At 39.1% G+C, this 19,276-nt stretch overlaps 1 protein-coding gene across 1 annotated transcript in view; it reads right to left on the bottom strand.

Moving 5' to 3' along the window:
- dnah2 (dynein, axonemal, heavy chain 2) overlaps positions 1 to 19,276 on the bottom strand; it is a 74,387-nt gene that overhangs the window by 24,896 nt on the left and 30,215 nt on the right. Inside the window, exons 38-57 of the mRNA XM_084711711.1 lie at positions 19,058 to 19,185; positions 15,164 to 15,316; positions 14,607 to 14,732; positions 13,211 to 13,429; positions 12,481 to 12,598; positions 11,313 to 11,449; positions 10,291 to 10,428; positions 10,032 to 10,190; positions 9,629 to 9,781; positions 8,971 to 9,062; positions 8,446 to 8,641; positions 6,365 to 6,589; positions 6,011 to 6,115; positions 4,546 to 4,734; positions 3,919 to 4,004; positions 3,566 to 3,696; positions 3,223 to 3,372; positions 2,076 to 2,243; positions 1,708 to 1,868; positions 1,193 to 1,332 (exon numbers count right to left, since the gene is read on the bottom strand). Of these exons, the coding sequence (XP_084567837.1) occupies positions 1,193 to 1,332; positions 1,708 to 1,868; positions 2,076 to 2,243; positions 3,223 to 3,372; positions 3,566 to 3,696; positions 3,919 to 4,004; positions 4,546 to 4,734; positions 6,011 to 6,115; positions 6,365 to 6,589; positions 8,446 to 8,641; positions 8,971 to 9,062; positions 9,629 to 9,781; positions 10,032 to 10,190; positions 10,291 to 10,428; positions 11,313 to 11,449; positions 12,481 to 12,598; positions 13,211 to 13,429; positions 14,607 to 14,732; positions 15,164 to 15,316; positions 19,058 to 19,185 (2,974 nt within the window). The remainder of the gene's footprint in view (positions 1 to 1,192; positions 1,333 to 1,707; positions 1,869 to 2,075; positions 2,244 to 3,222; positions 3,373 to 3,565; positions 3,697 to 3,918; positions 4,005 to 4,545; positions 4,735 to 6,010; positions 6,116 to 6,364; positions 6,590 to 8,445; positions 8,642 to 8,970; positions 9,063 to 9,628; positions 9,782 to 10,031; positions 10,191 to 10,290; positions 10,429 to 11,312; positions 11,450 to 12,480; positions 12,599 to 13,210; positions 13,430 to 14,606; positions 14,733 to 15,163; positions 15,317 to 19,057; positions 19,186 to 19,276) is intronic.

Below are 19,276 nucleotides of genomic sequence, written 5' to 3' on the forward strand. Positions count from 1 at the left end.
TAGTAGTTACCTTAAACATGTTTAAAATGCCAAGCTAAATGTTCTAAATTAAGCCTACTCAGCTAGCAGCCCACGGGCCAGATAGGGCCCTTTTCTACGGCTCTGAAGAGAATTCTTGCAAATTAGGCGTGTACGATATGAAAAATAAAGAATACCAAACCAAACTTTATTTTCCTGTTATCAGTACTGTAAGGGCCTGATTTACTAAGATCCCAAATAATGAGTGCTAAATTGCATATGCAGGTTTCCCCTATGGGGAGTTTGGATGGAAAGAAAAAAGACTTCAAGCGCAAAATGTTGATTCTGTGGAAATATTAGTGGAAAAGGCAAATAAACATTTTGTTGAGCTACAGCAAAAAAGGTCAAGAACAGAAAGAAATTAAGAGAAGAGAGAAGATGGCAAGATATAAGGCAAAGAACAGATCAAGTTTTCAGGATTGGTAAATTGCACCGCGTGTGCTAAATTAACCTATTTGCATTTTCTCCTACCAGTATATTTTGCACACTAGGGTAGAAATGGCCCATATTGCATATTCATTAAGGCAAACATACTAAATAGATGGTGCACGCTGTCTTCCACATTTGAAAGACGCAATGCTCAGTGTGCACTGTTAGTAGATCAATTTGCACATTTGTTTGCAGGTAGTATCAAGTTTACATACGTTTTTACACACACAAACCTTTAATAAGTATTATTTAGTGGTAAATTTGGGTAGGTTATTAATAATGCAAATTTGTTCTGCTCATTTGTTAAGTGATTTGTATTTGTTTTAAATTATACATTTAAGTAAACTTTGAACAGTTTTATTTTTTTTCCTTAACAAAAAATACATTGTTGAATGTTGTTAACCATCACTTTGTGCATCTTTTTTAAAGGTTCAGGCACTGTTTAAGCAGCAGTGCTGTTTAAAAATGATTACTACAGCAATGGTATCAGAAAAAAACCCAAATGATACCCAACTGTAGTATTCAATTGTGTGTAAAATAAAATGGCCATAAAATTAAATAAGAATTCTTTGTTTCATGTAATCCCTTTTTGTTATGGCAACAATGCACATACAGTTGCGAGACAGAAGCTGTTGAAGTACTGTGGCTCAGCTTACAAGGACTGCAATGGGATTCATGCTGTGCCACTTAAAAAAATGCGTCGACAACAAAAGCAAACTATGCATGAAACAACATCAGAACCTACCTGAAAGGCTCTCCCACTGGGCTCATACAGAGAACTATGTGCAGGTTGTTCCTGACTCGCTCTATCAGGTAGCTGAACAAGGAGTCAGGAGTCTCCACCACGTTGTCTTTCCTGGCAGACTCCGACAGAGCACTGCAGACCTAGAGGTAGAATGACAACAGAGATGTGTTATTACAATTGGAATTAGGTTTTAACTGAAATGAGAATGAAATGAGAAACTGAGAAAACCTGCAAAATGTTAAATATGCTGCTTTGATCATAAAAGCTTCAGCCAGCAAACTGACCAAGAATAATACTTAAATTGGGGCTTTGATAGGGCCAATGCATTTCAAATAGTTCAAATGAAATCTCTACAGATTGTGAGACAACCCTCAGCCTAGATCATCTTCCTCACTACCCCGTGGTTGAAATTGCTTTCATTTTAATCAGCCATGTGTTACCTTTTGACTTCATCAAATAGATATGAGAGTATGCAAGTAGACATGAAAATAGATGGATGTGAAGACAATACAGACCTCAACAAACTCATCCTGCTTGTAGAGGTTAGGCACCTCTCCAGAGCTGAGGATGTTATTGATGTCCTCCAGGAATGATTCGTCTACAATCTGGGTGTCATTGAACAGGAAGACTGTGGGCTTGTTGTCCACGCCAGTCAAACGGTACAGCTTCTTGATGTCTGAAAGGCAGGACAGAAAAGAACTGACTGTATGAAGAAAAGTAATACATCAAACAATCAATTTCCATCTTCGCTTTGAGCTTTTCCTGAGTTGAGTTTTTAATTTCCAGACCACAGGTTTCCTTCAAGAATGGAAAGTGTTGGATACAGTCATGTTTTCCCTTTCTCAAACATCTGTGATTATAATAGTGGTGTGTTTGACCTCACCTTCTCTAAACTCTTGTTTGCGGTACTGCTTGGTGACTTCCACCTGGAAGACCTGGTACTGGCAGATGAAGGCAGCCATCTTGGACAGGCTCTGTCTCCCAGAGCCCCCAACACCAACCAGCAGCATGTTGCCCCTGAGCTGACTGATCACACGTACTACACGGGTAACTGTGGAGGGAACACAAACATATTACCCATACAAACCAACAATACGTACAAGCAAGTGTTGTCTAAATATATCAACAAATTAAATGTGAGACATTTTAATGCCACTGTTTATTTCATTAAAAGGACATTTTTGCCACAAAACTCAACATCAAATGTGAAAATATAAGTGTAGTCTTTAGAGTAATTACATATATTGTCATTACAAAATTGTTGGTAAAGTAAAATGCCAATAACTGCTATGTACTGATGCATTTATTATTCGTTTCTTAATTATATAAATCACTACAACTGTTCTGAAATGAGTCTGAATCAAGGTAGAATTCCAAATTCCTATGCTGCCAATCATTTAGACCCAGGCTGTATTATTGTTGTAGTTCTCTGTTTTATAGTTTGCAAAAAGTGGTGAGACTTTGGAAGGGTCTATTATTTACCTGGCAATGTTCCCTACACAATATTTAGCATATTTGGCATATTTAAGACATTCTCGAACAGAATTTCAGGCTATTTAATACTTTCAAGGCCTTTTATTAGAAAATATGATTTTAAGACCTTTAAGACCCTGTGTTGCTTGTTGTTTCTATAGTAATGTAGTGCTATTGATTTGCGGTAGCGTGTGGTAAAGTGGCACATTGACAGCAGTGTGTAGAGAGCAGAGGCTGGTACTGGGAGGCTGTCTCTCTTTCAGCTGAAGGGGAGCTTTTAGCTACAGCTCACGCTGTGTTTTTCAGAGGAGTTTCAAACTGAGCCTAAATCACAAAACTGTGTGCACAGTGAACACAGCAAAGACACACCAGAGTACAGCAGATGAGGACCTTTTATATTGATTGTGGTAATGTACTGGATTGACTGGACAGAATGGGACGGGTGGAACTGACGCTGTGAGTTGATGTATCAGGAGAATTTTATTCACAGCATGTTGTCTGTTTCAATATGTGTATGACACTGTGTGTGGATGTGTGTGTTGCATTCTCAGACGCACTGTGCTCGATGGCGTCTCGGAAGAGCACCAGGCTCATGGGCACTATGCCAGGTGTGAGGTTGTAGTCCTCCAGCTGGGTTTCCATGTACTTCTTGAGACCATTCATGTCTTGTAGATCCTCATACACACGTGACTCACTCAGGAAATCACCTGACACACATAAACAGAATATAAACACACATGCAAATTCCTATCTTCTGGTGTAGTCATTAGTCTATCAGTTTTATAATGCTTAAACTACAGTACGTTACCAATCGTGTCTTATCTATCAGAGGTTTTTACACTCACTGGTGTGAGATTGACATTGCTGTGTACATGTGTGTGTGTAAAATAATAAATGTACCAAATACTGGCGGCTGTTTGTTTGGGCATATGTTGTGGAATGTGAGGTCAAAGAGTGAGCCCAGTCGCTGCCCCAGCAAAGCAACAAAAGCCTCCATGTCACCATGATCTACAAGCCGGTCTGAGAAAACCCTGAAATCAAACACAAAACATAAACAAATACCCAGCATATACTCAACAAATACACCCGTATGTTTTGGTTAATATAAAATAAAGTAGAAAATCATTCACAAATGGATTTATCCTTGGCTTCAGCTAAGGGATAATAATGCTAAATGCGGTTGGAACTATGGTAAATATTCTGTATGACTTTGAGAAGGTCATAAATTTGGTGTAAAAAATATCCTTGGTTACCTGAAGCACTCATGGATCCACAGTCGTGTGATACTGTTTTTGGTGTCATGGAAGTCTGGGTGAGCTCTTAACAGACCCTGAAACACCTAAAAAGAGGTGGAACAAGAAAAAAGTCATGGATGTGTCAACTGACATTTCAATTAACAAATATTTAAATATACTAGTTTCAACAATAAAACCCACAAAATATAATGTCAAAAATATAATTATCTAAATAAAAATCTCCTCCTGCTTCTTTTAAACTGTAGAGTTACAGTGAGTAGTATGTTAGCCAGTTTAGCCTGTGAAAACGTGAACACAGGCTCATTTCATCAGGAGGCAGAATAACTACATAAAAACAGCCAGTCTTCTTAGTGATGGTATTGTTAACTTAGGTAGGTCATATAAAGGCATTAGTAACAGATCTAAATAACCTCATAACCATTGTTGTCAGTTGATGTCAAGAAAATACGTTACCAAAGCAAGTTATACTTATTTAACCAATGTGAGGCTTACTATGTAGTACTTTCCTACACTGAGCTCCTTTGCGAAAAAGACTTCAGTCGTATTTTTTTTAAAGCACATTTTAGATGTGTGATGTGGGTATACTTGTATCGATCTACCCCCTCTTTATATATTAATGTGTACCTTGGAGATATCCCTGAGGTTGAAGAGGTAGTGTATCTTGGCTGGAGTAGGAAGGAAACGAGCTGAAACAGCATCATACAGTTCTAATGTGGCCTGAGTCAAAATCTCTCCAATGGGCTTCACCTCCTCCTTAAACCCATGTAGCTTTTGGTTGATCATGGTGCTGTAGATCCGCTTGATCTGAGACTCCTGCAAGTTTGGTACATCTTGTAAATGATACAGCCAAAGCAATAAGAGAGATGTATTTCAAAGTTGTACTGGTCAAGAGAAAGAAAAAAATGAAAAAGAATTTTATAAAGCAGGTCTGCCCACAGTAGTGCCATAAGATTCATTTTAGCCTGCCAGATGTTTCTAGCAAAAAAGAATCCCTGATATTAATATTTGTCTAATATACCACAATATTGTGATACTGTGATATGTTCTGAGACTGGCATTGTACTGTGAAACCCTTGCAAATACATTGGAAATAATCATTTAATCATTTTAAGTCAGTTTTCAAGCAAAATTTTAACTGTTCATGTAGAGCAGGTCTCGACCTTCATCTTTATAATATTAGAAACTTGGCATCCTAGTACCACAAACAATACAATACAATAAGTTTCAGTATTGGCCTTTCAAAAGTAAAAGTTTGGGCATCTCTGTTCAACAGGGTGTAACAATTAAATTTCATGTTTTCCACTTCGCATGTTCAACAGTGAAGACAACCTGTGAAGCCAAAGGCAAATTTCCACATTTGTGGACAATAAAGATTATTATTATTATTATTGTTTTTATTGTGAAGTGTCAGGTGTCTTTCTAACCATTTTCAAAAGCAAATTTATTTCATTGTTTTGTGGCACTACAAAAAGCAGAGTGAGGAGAAACGTCAAGAGAGAAACTACAAATAAGTGCTGAAAAAAGATGGACCAGGAAAGGTTAAATGGAGTACAACAACAAAGATAATTGGAAAAGACTGCAAAGAAACAAGAGGTGATCTGGAGAGGGACTGAACAATGCGGAGGGTGCAGGGAAAGTATGAAAAAGACAAACAAAACAAACAAAAAGATGGCACCACGAGAGAGGAGGAAGACAAGATAAATTAGCAGGAACTCTTTCAGACAATCATAATCTCCTAGGTGCTATATATAAGAGATATAAAGATATAAGAGAGAGTGTGTAGTTTTGCAGTGGTTATCATTATCATTATGAGTATAATCATCATGAGATGGGAGAACAGTCAACACATGGTGATGGAAGACAATAAAATGTCTGAGAGGTGGAAGATCAGGATCAACCTTGCTGAAATGCACAAAAACTACTGGATGATGGAATAAGTAAGGAGACAGAGATAAAGACAAAGCACATTGGTGTATTTAATAGATTTCAATGACTGTCTTAATAAAAATCAATTCATCTCTGTAATTTCATCACATTTAATCTTCAGGGGTAAAGGAAAAGGAGTAGAAACATATTCAACGAGACTTACATGAGGAAAGGTCATGTTGATTAGACTGAATCGACTCTGTAGGCGGCCAGAAATGTGAGTCCTCCCTCCACCTGGGGGCCCCATGGACGCCAACAAGAACATGTCCTAAACAAAGCAGACATATCAACACACAAACATAACAGAGAGGTGCAGTTTAATGGCCTCTAAGTAACGCACACCTATGAAATGAAAAATATTTCATGTGTAAAATTCTTGTCCAACATTCTGAAAAAGAATGCTAATTTAGAGGTTATTATAGGAGAGGCACGAAGAAGGCAAAAGAATTATATTTCAGTCTCACCCATACCTATAAAAAGACCTCATACTTGGCCTTAAAAATATCTAATTTCTCACCTTGATAAACTTCGGGGTCTGTTTCTGGTGGTCGTACCAGAAGCCATAGTCGATCCACAGGCGTAGCAGTTCCAGCGGTGGCTGGGAGCCAAAGAGGTCATGTGCTGGCATGTTGAGGTCATCCAGGAAGCACAGCAGGCGCTTCCCACCCGTTGGCACAAACACGCCTTTGGTTCTCTTCTCTATGCGGCTCTCCACAATGGACTGGATGTTATTAGAGGTGGTCTGTACAGCAATGGAGAAACAAATACAGAGAAAAGATGAACTGGTACGTTTCATCCTGCACCTCAGAAAAGCTTCATACATTAGGAAATAACAATGTGACAAAATAATTAGCAACGAAGGCAATTAAAAAGTTAATCGTAAAAAATATATTTGCGTGCCTGAATGTGAGCACAATTATGTAACTTTCGAGGCAACTTCTTTCAACAGATTTTGAATCTCAAAGGGTCAAGTTTATCAAAAGGAGAAAAGTAAAAGTAAAAGTTTGAGTTTGATCCAAAATTCAAAAATCTGATTCAGGCACTTGCCTTGTGTGTGGTTTTTTTAGTTTGAAATGGGGAAGAAAACCTTTACATTTAAAGATAAAGTGATCATGAAACCTGTTACTAGTGATGAGTGCATTTAAGGTGAAATCCTGCTATGGAGAATATCAACTTTAGTGATTATTTTGTCACAGGTTTGCAAGATACTGACACTGAGAATTATCTAATAAATGTGGCAAAAACACACTAATGCCAAATGTGGAACACAGCATTAATCAACATTCAAATATGAGCAGATTAAATTAAAAAATTCACTGAGACGTGAATGACGTCGAGGAACACAAGAGGAGAAAAAAACACTGTGGCGCAAAACACAGATTGAGAAAAAGTGAAATATCAACCATTCAAGATGTGCAGATGAACCAAAGGAGGTAGAGTGTGTGACGGAGGGAGAGATGAAAAAGACAGAGAAGAAAGACTAATAAGGAGCACTTATCCCCAAAATATATAAGACTCAGTTTATATGGCAGGAAATGAGACCTATGCAGAAGAGAAAGGAAAAATGCTGGGGAAAGAGCTGCCAGGTTAGAGCTAGGCTGTGGGGGGTGATGGTGATGGCTATAAAGGTGGGGGGGGTGAAGAGTGCCTCAATCATCCCTGGCTCCCTAACAGCCCTTCATTACCGCTATCCAGCACTGACGTCCGCTTTGGAGAGACGCAGCACTTTGACTCTAATTGTAGTGAAGCTGAGATGGAGGCTATTCAGAGCCGTGATGTGGTAAGATGGAGGCAGTTGCACTCGCTCACAGAAATATGCACAAACACGCACGCACAGCCAACACCTGTACTCAATCATCTCTATGTGACTGTATCTCATGCCGCGAATGAGGGCGGCTCATCCAAAGTTATATTTAGTGGACAGATGAGATGTGTGCGCCAGCCTGTGCACATGTGGGTGGATTTTGTGCAGGTGTGACGTCTATAGATTAGACTGTTTGACAGCATGTGTGTTTCAGCCTAGGGGGCAGAATATTCAATAAGCTATATAGAATCCCCTATTACTAATGTTCTTGTCTTTGAACTAGAGCTGCAATAATTAATCAATCATTAATCAATAATTAAATTAACTGCCAATTATTTTGATAATTGATTACTTGGTTTGAGTCATTTTCAAGAGAAAAAGTAAAAAACATCTCTGATTCCAGCTTCTTAATTGTGAATATTTTCTGGTTTCTTTACTATTTTATGACAGTAAACTGAATATCTTTGAGCTATGGACAAAACAGGAGATTTGAGGAGGTTATCTTGGGCTTTGGAAAGAAATTATTGACATTTTTCACAATTTTCTGACATTTTATAGAGCAAACAACTAATCAGTGAATCAAGAAAGTAGTTAACAGATTCACTGATGATGAAATTAATCGTGAGTTGCAGCCCTACACACACAAGGTCAAAGACTGAATTAAACCACTCACCAAAATGACCTTCCTCTGTGAGACCTTTTTTTCCAAAAGCAAACTTTTTTTTTTTTTTAATATAACACATATGGAAGAATACAAAGAGACACACACACACACACCATGCAAAGGCACCGACCTGTGAAGACATGTTGACAGTGAGGGCAGTCCACCTGTTATCTAATCCCTGCAGGATGCTCTGGGCCACTGATGTTTTACCAGTGCCCACTGGCCCCGTGAGCAGCACTGGGTACTGGCCCAACACCAGAGCTTTAACCAGGAAGTTGTAACGAACTGTGTCCACTGTAGGAACCATAATTTTATAAAATGGAGCGCTGCAGGAGAGAGCAGAGGGAGAGATATGAAGGTATTCTAGATGTTGAGCTGATGTCAGCTGAAACAAGCCTGTGTTTACATTTTTCTGGCAAAGGTTATAGCAAGTAGTACTTTAGCCATGTAAAAAAAAAAAGCAGATTTTTATTGAGATAATTTTAATTTTGAGGCTATACTTTGTGGTTATTATGGTAGAAACACTAATGGGCCTCCAATATCAACAACATGAAAGTTCATTGTAAAAGATTTAAGTGACTGAGTTGTCAGAGAGTGAAATGGACAAAATATCCAACAGCTGATGTCAGGTACATAAGGCCACATGGTTACTTACTTGGTCTTATAGCGCCAGCTGTTTGGCAGCTTATCTTCAAAAGAAGCCCAGGTTTTGTTCTTGGTGTCCACATAGTATTCATAAACGGTGTCCTGAAAAAGTTTTCACAAAAAATTCAAAGAATGTTGGTGTCTGCTGAGACAGATTCAGTCAGTTCGCTGATGAAAAGTGTGAATGCAAAATATCATGTCTTATTAGTATTGTGGTGCATTTAAATGTTTACAACAATCCAATTCACAATTGTTAAACCATCTACAAATCATATCGATCTACTGTAATGGTTAATGTAATAACTGTAGAAAAGATGGTTAATGTGTTTGTCTTACAGTAAAACTTGGCACAAAATGGGACTTATTTTCCAAACTGTCATGGCATCAAGCTACCTCTGCAATATCAGTTGTTGTATTTGACTTTCTGTAGTCATGGATACTCAGAGTAAAAGCCTCTTTTAACTGTACTTTCAGTATCATAATACCTCTCTAGCCGGACAAAGCTACTCTAACATTAATAGTTTTGGTAGCTTTGACCAAAATAATATGAAAATCATTGTTTAGTTATGGCAGTTACAACTTCCAGTACACTTAAGACTTGCCAAGCAAGCAACCCAGTGAAGAGGTAGAGTGTGATTTGACTGACTATATATCTTGCAAATGTGTACCTTGTTGGGGAAGGTGCCCTCCAACTCCCGTAAGAAGTTGTCGATCTTCACACGTCCATCCTCATCAACAGAGGCACAGATGGACCAGATCAGACTGAAAATGAACCAGAGGTGCACCATCCTACCCAAGTTTTCTGTGTCTGAAGTATTCACCTGAGGAAACAGAGAGAGATACATAATTTTTCACACTAGACCTACTTCGGATATGATGTAAGCTAATGTTTTGGGATTTACTTCCTAATGAAATGAGGTGGATTTGGATAATCTATGTCTTAATTTCAGTCACAAGTGTTAAGTCAGTTACATCAAATACCATCAATGATTAATTTAGTTGTGCTGGACACTGGCTGGTGAGATTACAAAGGTGTAGTGGAGGTTACAGATTGTACTCTACTTATCATACCCCATTTCTGGATGTGGCCAGAGAGTCATAAAGGCGGCAGAGAGAGCTGATTCCATTAAGCTTAGTGATGGGAATCAGCTCCTTACAGTTGCTCCTCTTGAAGTTCAGCATGCTCTCAATGTATTTCTCAAAAAGACACTTCAAATGGTCCGCTTCAACCTGAGGAGAAATTGAGCAATGTCAAGATCAACAGATCGAGATGGAATCTGTGTGTTATTCATGAAGTTTTTGTTATGTTTCTCTAATAAATGTGTTGTACCTTGGGTCGCTTGTCCAGCCAGGACTGAACGAAAGGCTTCCATCCCAGATCAGTGTAATCATTGTAGACCATCCCACAGCGAGACACTGTGGCTGGAGAGGCCATTGCCAGATTCTCCACTTCAAACAGGAGAGACACCTATGACAAAAGAATTTACAGATATGTTTTCTGTTGTGATGGTTTAAGTTTTGTTAATGGTTTGGGACCACAAAAAACATTTTATTACACCAGATTACAGCTATTGTAAAAGATATATTTCAGTGTTATTATGGTCTCTACTCAAGAGAGAATGCTGGCTTAATTTCAAAGAAACAGTGAAGTTAATTAACTTAACACAATGGCTTTTTGATTCTGCACGTTAAGGCTAATAATAATATATTGTCAGTATGTGTAGAGTGGACATTTATGTTTTTCAGCTCATTAGTTGGTGTGGTAAATTTATTAAAAGCTCCTTCCCTCTTTTAATTATGTAGAGTACACAGGCATGGTGTTGATTTGTTGGCTGTCACTTTGTTCTATTTCTTATGTGAGCCAGCTAAATGGATCAAGCCACTCGAAAGCTCTGGCTCCCTCTCAGTTTTAAGCTATTAATCTTACCCCGTCTTCATGCTTTTGCTTGGTAGGATTTACTAAACAGAAACCAAAACAGTTCAGTTTGTTTCCTTTCAGTTGATGCCCAGAACAAAATGCATTTTAGTCACTGCGTATTCACTGCTTTCCAGTCATTCCATTTGGAAACTGGCGACTAGTTGGCAATGCCTAGTTCCTGATTGCTTGAAAACATATGAATTATGTCTGCAGTATACATGGTCACCATCAATCCACTGGAACACTTAACACATTGTGCACATGTTCCTACGTTAAAAAGGCTTTCTGATGGAAGGAATTTTGAAAATTAACTGCAGAAAAAGCACAGATTGTTGATGGCTGATTGAATTTTGGCTGCTTCAGTTTCATGGCTTTTCCTGCTATGAAGAGTCAAAGTGTCTGCTGTGAAAAATGCAACTAAGTCTGGTTCTCACCTGTTCAGGCATGGAGATTCTCTCTCCGTTGATGAGCGTGAGTACCTTGTTGTCATCCATAACAGAGTTCATACTCTCTATCCACAGTGTGTCAACCGGCCCATCAAACACAATCCACTTCTCATCTGGCTTCTCATCTAAAGAATAAAGAGCAGATGTAATGTGTGATCGAAACTGTAAAATGAATAAAATAAAAAAGTGTTGATATAAAATTGCCACAATATTTGAATGGTTCATTTGCAAAAAAAAAACTTTATCTCCATTTTTATTTATTTTCCTCAGGGAAAATATTTTGGTTTTGGTTTTGGTTTATTAATTTTAAGAATGGTGTTGATCTGTTTTTGCTATTTATTTAGTGGCAATATTCATACTACATTACATTTTTTTCAATCAGACAGTAGAATTAACTTTCATTTAAAAAAAACACTAAGGAAATTTAAGTTTCAATCTCTGGATTATCTGAATACCAGTTCAATATTGACCACAAAAAGACCAGTCTATAAAAAAAGAGTTTGCTCAGTTTTCACTGTGTGCTAGTAAAGCGAAGAAATACAATGTAAAACATTTTGGTACATTAAATAAAACTATTTTCTCAGTAGATTTACTCCAACTGCCTTCTCTGCCTGGACCTTTTGCTTTTTTAGTCAGAATTTAAAAAGGGGGTTCCAATGGTAAGATAAATCCCATGTCTATTAGCAATTCAGCACACCTTAGGTAAGAAGGAGAAGAGGGACAATCACAGCACAGCAACATACAGCTTCTTTATACTCCGTATACGTGCACAATATATGCCAAATTCCCAAAGCAGCAGTTTGCATGGCGAAACAAAAAAGTTGTTTATAATTACAATCTTAGATGTACTGTCTGAAGCCACTGCTTGCAAAGTAAAAGGCTGCAGTCTGAGTGTAGAGCAGTAAATTGCCAAAGAAGCTTTGATCCATCTAAAGATGTCAAAGACGTTCTTTTCACTCTGCATTTTTCACTGTTTAGTATTACTAATTTAAAAGCTATTCAGACTGCATAAATACACTCTGTGAGATAATACAAATGCGATTCAGTTGAACTGCAGATTAGAAATGGGAATGGGATATGATTAGAGGAAAAATCATCAGTCCCTAGTAAGTGTTGACTTATACTTTGTGTAGTATGTAGAGCAATGTGTCAGCACCTGCGCAGGCCAATCTCATGAGGGAGGACAGCACTCCATCAGTCCATTCATTGGTAGAGAAGTCATTTTGTCCATACAGCTCTCCCAGACTCATTGCTTTGGGGTTCAGAGGATACTCCTGTTGTGTCACAGGGACCATAGAAAGAAAGAGAAAATAATAAAGAGATGACACAAAGTTCTAAGCTATAATGACAGATTATTACTACTTAAAACTTTTTGACAAGGATACGTATATATCTTTAGGGTGCGTACTAACATTATAATTACACATGCTGCAGGAGTAAGCAAGGACAGCACAGAGAGCTGTAAGAAGAAAGCAAGTCTGTGATTTTGTTTCACTGGAAGAGATAAAGAAAAGCTCAGTAGAGTAAACATATCTCTCAAACCAGTCACTTGTTTGTCTCCTGGGTACATAAACAAAGAAGTAGAAATAAAATGGGGGAAATGCATAAAGTCGGCTACTTTGAAGGATTTGTATTTTGGTGAGAAGTACATGTAGATATTTGAACACTTAACAGCATGTAATACTGTTGAACTGATTTGTCACAACAAAATCACTGTTCATAATGTGTCCCTTTATTCCATGATTTGCTCATGATTTTCACTAATTAAGTTGGACAACAGACAAATTTGCAAAGAGTTGAGAATTTAAAACAATAAATTAAATTATTTTTGGAGGCAGATGTTATTTGTCAGTTTGTGTGAATCTGACTGTCTTGAATTCACCCACCTGGACCAGCTGGAAGCCAGGCACCCCCCTGTGGTGCAGGGCAGTGAGGGCGCTCTGCAGGGTCCTCCAGGTGACACTCTTGGCGCTGCCTGTCTTGCCCACCAGCATGGAGGAGTGCCGAGAGTTTTTGGTCTCGTAAAGTTGGATGACTTTGGTCATGGTAAAAGGAGTCACCTGCAAACCGCTCTGACGGAGCTCCACCTCTATAGCCTCTTTCAACTACAACAAAATAACAAAGGTAATATTGTAAATATACAGAAATTATTAGATATTTCACAGTGAGATACCAGAGTCAAGTTTAATTATGTCTGTCAATTTTGATATATAATATACATAATAGGTCGAAGACAGGACAGAGAACAACTAGTGATGAAAGGTGAGAGGGACACAGTAACAAATATCTACACTGGTAGAGAGATAGACATGGATGCTGACAGGCAACAGGGGTATAACCCCTTTCAGAGCTTATAGACAGAGTGAAAAGAAATCTCTTCTCAAGGTGGAATTGGAAATGAGTAACCAGTGGAGTCTATCAGAACAGATGGCTGAGAATCCATTATCAAAAATAATGAAATTCTCATATCCACACTGCATGTACTGCATGTCAAATATGAATTTAGATAGACTCATGCAAGCCATAAACATGTTTGTGTAAAAATGAATTCAGATGTATATGTTCATACATACATGCATACATAAATACATACTGCAATATTGTGCTGAGAAGACAAAGTACACACACATACACAGAGGCACAAGCGAAGAGTCAAGCAATGCATTTTAGGCATGAAAAAGATAGGACTGGAGAAAGACTGAAAAAGATATTTGGACCATGACACTATCCCATCCATCTAACTAACTCTTTTTTGTCCAAATCACTGTAAAAAAAAAAATCTGTTTCTCATGGATTGGAGCAGAGACAAAAATGGAACATCTAAGCTGCATTAATTATTTAGGCTGTATTTGTGTCCGCTGTGTGTGCTTTGCATGTGATGATGCATATCTGTACAATTACACACCTATATATCTGTTTATCAACTAACCAACTAACTTCATCAACACCCTCCACCAAAGTTAAAGAGACAGCCATAGAGACAGAGAGACACTGATAAGTTAGACAGCAGATGCAGTGACAGCAGTGGCGTCTAAATGTTGTTGAATTTTGCAGGGCATTTCAATTTCAGTACTGGTAAGAGCTGTTGAGCTGTATGTATATAATGTTTATTAAGAGTAGCTGATAGCTCTCAGGACAATCAAAGCAGCTGACACAGATAAGAAATAAATCCTTTAATATTTGGGGGATCCAAGAAAAAGGAACATTGTCATAAAGTCACACTATAACAAAAGACTAATTATGATTTAACATAAGGAATGCCAATCTCAACTGCTGACTTACCTGGCCATAGTCTATCACAGGTGTTTCCACAGCAGGGAACAAGTCCTGGATGATCCCATTGAACAGTGGCAGGTCAGTCGAGGTCAGCTTGGCAATGTTCATGTCCTTCATGGCCATTAGCAGGATCTGAGGGCGGACATACAAAGACAGACTCAATCACAATTACCCTTCTTATTGAAGACTTTAGCTCATTGGAAAGGAAAGGACAGTCGTTAGTTAAATTATATGTGATGGTTCTCCGATGATTTGACATCAAATTAGAGAGATGACAGCACAGTTTTGGTTGACATTCCAGCTCACGCAGTCATAACAACTGCCTGCTATTCCCATCCAAGTTACAGTCTTTTCAGTATGAAATTCCCTTTTATTTACTGCATCTGCAACATATTTTTTGCACAGAATGAAGGCTGTAGATTGTGTCTCCTATCAGTTACACTGCAAGAGTTAAATGGTAAAGGATTTTAATGAGACCTTAGCAAGTTCTCAAACCCATATTATGTGTGTGAGTGTGCGTGTGCCTGTGTGTGTGTGAGAGAGAGACAGAGAGAAAGACCTACTTCTTCGTCAGGAACATTGGGGCAGGAGCGGCGCTTCTTTCCAGCATAGCGAAGCAAGGAGGTAAGAGCACGCAGGCCAAAATCATAGTGGTCCTGTTTAGACAGCTGCTGCATTGCCAGTGAGTACAGGGTGAACACTTTCTTAGCCAGGAGCTATGAGGACAAAGACACAGACAGAAGAAGAGTGACACAGAGACATAAATAAAGAGACAGAAATAGAACTAACAAAAGAGGGAAAGGGGTGAATGTCAGCTTTAATAGGATTAAAGTTTGCAGTATAAACCAGCGATGAGCCAGGGGGACTTGGCAGGTCACTCTGCCAGTAAAGCGTGTCACTGAACATAAATCCATCACTTCCCTCAGTGGACTTCAAAGTCACATTTCAAATCATACATCTGGTCAACCATACAAGCAACCTGCATTGCAGCAAAGGGGAATAAATGAACGGAACATGTTTTGTCTGTGATACAGTCATCGGTCCATGTAATCTTCAAGCTGCAGGGACACCAGGTTAACAGGATGTAAACGTCCATTCAAGCTGTTTCAGGCTGCTGTAGCTTTGTCTTTTTTTTGCAGGTTTAGGGTCCTATCTCACACTGGCGCAGCTGTCATTTTTGCCACATCTGCAAGATAGCAAATTAACCTGCACCTAATCTGTGCAGCCATAGGCGGGAGGTCTAAAGGTTGGCAGGAGGTCGGTGCATTGGAGTTGAAACCTCAAAACCTGGTGAAGCGCAATGTCTATAGTGCAGTAGGTCCATCTGCACAAGATAAAACTGCTGCATTTGACCAAGGCACATGAACATTTCTACAATCACAAAACAGTGTGCGTGTCTAAAATTATTCTCACTAATTAGGAATTATTATTATTATCATTATTATTATTATTATTATAGTAATAAAGCCTAATAAATCTGAACAGACCTGCAAAATGAACATGGGCACAACTGATAGATCGTCTTTAACAAATCAGTCAACATGACAGCTGGAGCAGCTGTAGTGTTTCCGTGTGCGTGTTTCTTCCTTGTTTTCCAAAAATCAAGGATTGCACAATTATGATCTATAACAGCTGTTCCCAAATTGGGGGGCAGTGCAAGAGGTGCACAGAGGAGCAGAGGAGACATAAAGAACGAATATGATCTATGTTGGGGAAATAAGCAAACAAGACTTTGTTGATTTTATCCTAATCCTAATCCTTTATTTCACTAAAATTCAACATTTTAACGATGTTTTTAGTCCATTTCATCCCCAATTATAGTTAATAACTCATAAAAATTATGGTGTGGGGGGCACAAACTTTTTTCGGCCTCTGACATGCCACGCCAGAAAAAGTTTGGGAACCACTGATCTATAACATACAAAACCAACAAGATGTTATGTATATCTGACCATGAGACCAGTCCAAACCCGGGGAGAAAAAGGTATGTGTACTTCTGTCAGAGCCTGATGCTGGTTGTGTACACTTGTTGGATAACTTATGAGTAAGTTTGCGCCCAGGTTATCAAACTTCAGAAACACTTTTTGAGTGGTGGCCAAAGACCATTTCTCTTTAATAATCCTTCCTGACTGATTTTTCTCTAGTCTTGCATTTTGCTAGTGCCTGTGTTACTACTGGTAGCACAAGGAAGTACCTGCAGCCTACTCGGGTTGTACATGTTGTCCATTTTCTCCAGGATGGCACATCCATACGGACCATCACAAGAAGGTTTGCTGTGTCTCTCAGCACAGTCTCAAGAGTGTGGAGGAGATACCAAGGGATGGGCCATTACATGAGGAGAGCTGGGCAGGGCTGTAGTTTGGCAACAACCCAGCAGCAGGACCGCTCCTTTGAGGAAGGAGGAACAATGGGAGCACTGCCAGAGACCTACAGAATGATCTCCAGCAAGCTACTTGTGTGCATGTTCCTGACCAGTCAGAAACAGACTGCATGAGGGTGGCATGAGGGCCTGACATCCCCTAGCGGGACCTGTGTTCACAGCCCAGCACTGTGCAGCTCGACTGGCATTTGCCAGAGAATACCAGAATTGGCAAGTTTGCCACTGGCACCCTGTTCTCTTCACAAATGAGAGCAGGTTCACAATGAGCACATGTGACAGACGTGAAAGAGTCTGAGAATGCTGAGATGCTGTGACAAAGGAGGCATATCCGTGGACTTCCACATGCTTCCAGGTGCTTGCCAACGGTACCCTGACTGCTGTTAGGTACTGTGACAAAATCCTCAGACCCACTGTCAGACCTTACGCTGGTGCAGGGCAATGCAGTGTATAGGCAGTTCCTGGGTGTCAAAGGCGTTTAGTCTGTTGTTGTTTGCACTGCTGCTTGTTTAATACTCCTTATTCTCTTTCTGGTACATAATTATGTCTCTCAACAGGATGCATGGCAGGAAAACAACTCAACCTAGCGTGTGTGTGTCTGTGTGGGCTGCAGTGTTGGATTTTGCTGAAATCTCCAAGGAACAAAATAGGTGTTCATGTACAGGTGAAAGACAGAATTAGAATCTTGTTAAAACATGCTGGTTAGGAGGCAGGCACTACCATCATCTCTTTTCATCTCTCTGTGGCAAGCAGACAACTATGTCATCCACATCCCCGCACACACATGCAGAAAGAGCTCCCTGGTGAGTCAGCAGGAATCCTGTTCGAGCTCTAGTCCCAGAGAATCAAGTGTCTGCAGCAGTCATCCCACTTACACACATATGTACTTGTACACACACACATGCACGCACACACACACACATACATAAGCAGATGCTCTCACACCTTGGCCCTGGACCAAACACCATTCTGACTCTGATCTCAAACCGGCACATCCTGCTAAAAGGAGCTAGAAATCAGGAGAACCAGATGGACCAACACCCATCACTGAGTGAGCCATGCCCACCACTCCAGCCATTTCCAACAAGATCCCTATGAATGACATGTACAGTACAAAACCTTGATGAATCAAGAAAAACAGGCAAGCAGGGTATTTTTAATTCAATCAGATTGATTTGATGATGTTGTATCTATCAGTGTAGAAGAACTCGATCTCATCTGCTGATTGCCTGAGCTCTTCACATAAAAGAAGGAGGGATACTTCATTAAGGCTGTGATTATTCAACAAAATATACTTTCGAAATCAGTGTGTATTCAGAACTGTGTACTGGGTAAAAATAGCACCCAGACTTAATTTCACTGATACAGCCATTACAAAGACAACACCTTGTTACTGACAAGTGAGAGGGTTGAAGCAAGTTCTCTACAGTTACGTGGAGTAATGCAATAAACTGCAACTCTTTGTCACTAGGCTACACCCGGCAGACCAATCGTGGCTACAGGATTTGAGTCATATCCTGATTTTGATCATATGTGGCTATGACATTTACAAGGAACATGGGATACCTGCTTATTCATATCCCTGTATAAATGATCATAACATAAACAAGGATTCTGATCATCTGTGTGCAGCTGGTTTTTGATTTCTCATGATCTCAGCCACTACATACTGTAAGAGTGTATATATCCCGCAGTATCCTGACTCTCTAAGAGTACTAGAAGTAATATATTGAGGTTTTTCAAAGCCAGGATAAGGCTTTATGTAGATTTGTGAAACCAGAATATAATGTACACATGCAACACATAAAAATCCACCAAATACATCAAAACCCCAGTCACAACCAGGGTACTTATGTGCATGTAGAGCACTGAATATCACTGCTACTTGTGTTTGTCAAATAACAAGTTCTGTATCACTTATAGTAGAAAATGTCTACCGCATTTAACTAAGAAAGCACTGAAGTCTTTAATACTAACACTAAATCTAACCTTGATTACACACGGTCTTTTCTTCTTTCATCTGTTCCATTTTAAGCTTTTTTTCAAGCACAATACCAGTATAAATTTTGAGAGGTAGTACCTTGCAGTTGTTAAAGCCCTCTCCAAACAGTATTATCTCAGCAATTAGAGTAGAGTCTGGCACCACCATGGAGATAGGTCTGAACATGGACTTCAGGTTGTCTGGAAGCTCAGTACGACCAGCATAACCTAGTAAAAAATAAAAATGAAGAGACAGGATTATAATTATAAATGCAACATAACCCTCTTTTCATCTATTTACTTAAAGGCTCAGTATGAT

This window comes from Lutjanus erythropterus, chromosome 23 (genome assembly GCF_056507025.1).
Source record: "Lutjanus erythropterus isolate fLutEry1 chromosome 23, fLutEry1.hap2, whole genome shotgun sequence".
In the NCBI taxonomy this organism is placed as follows: Eukaryota; Metazoa; Chordata; class Actinopteri; order Lutjaniformes; family Lutjanidae; genus Lutjanus; species Lutjanus erythropterus.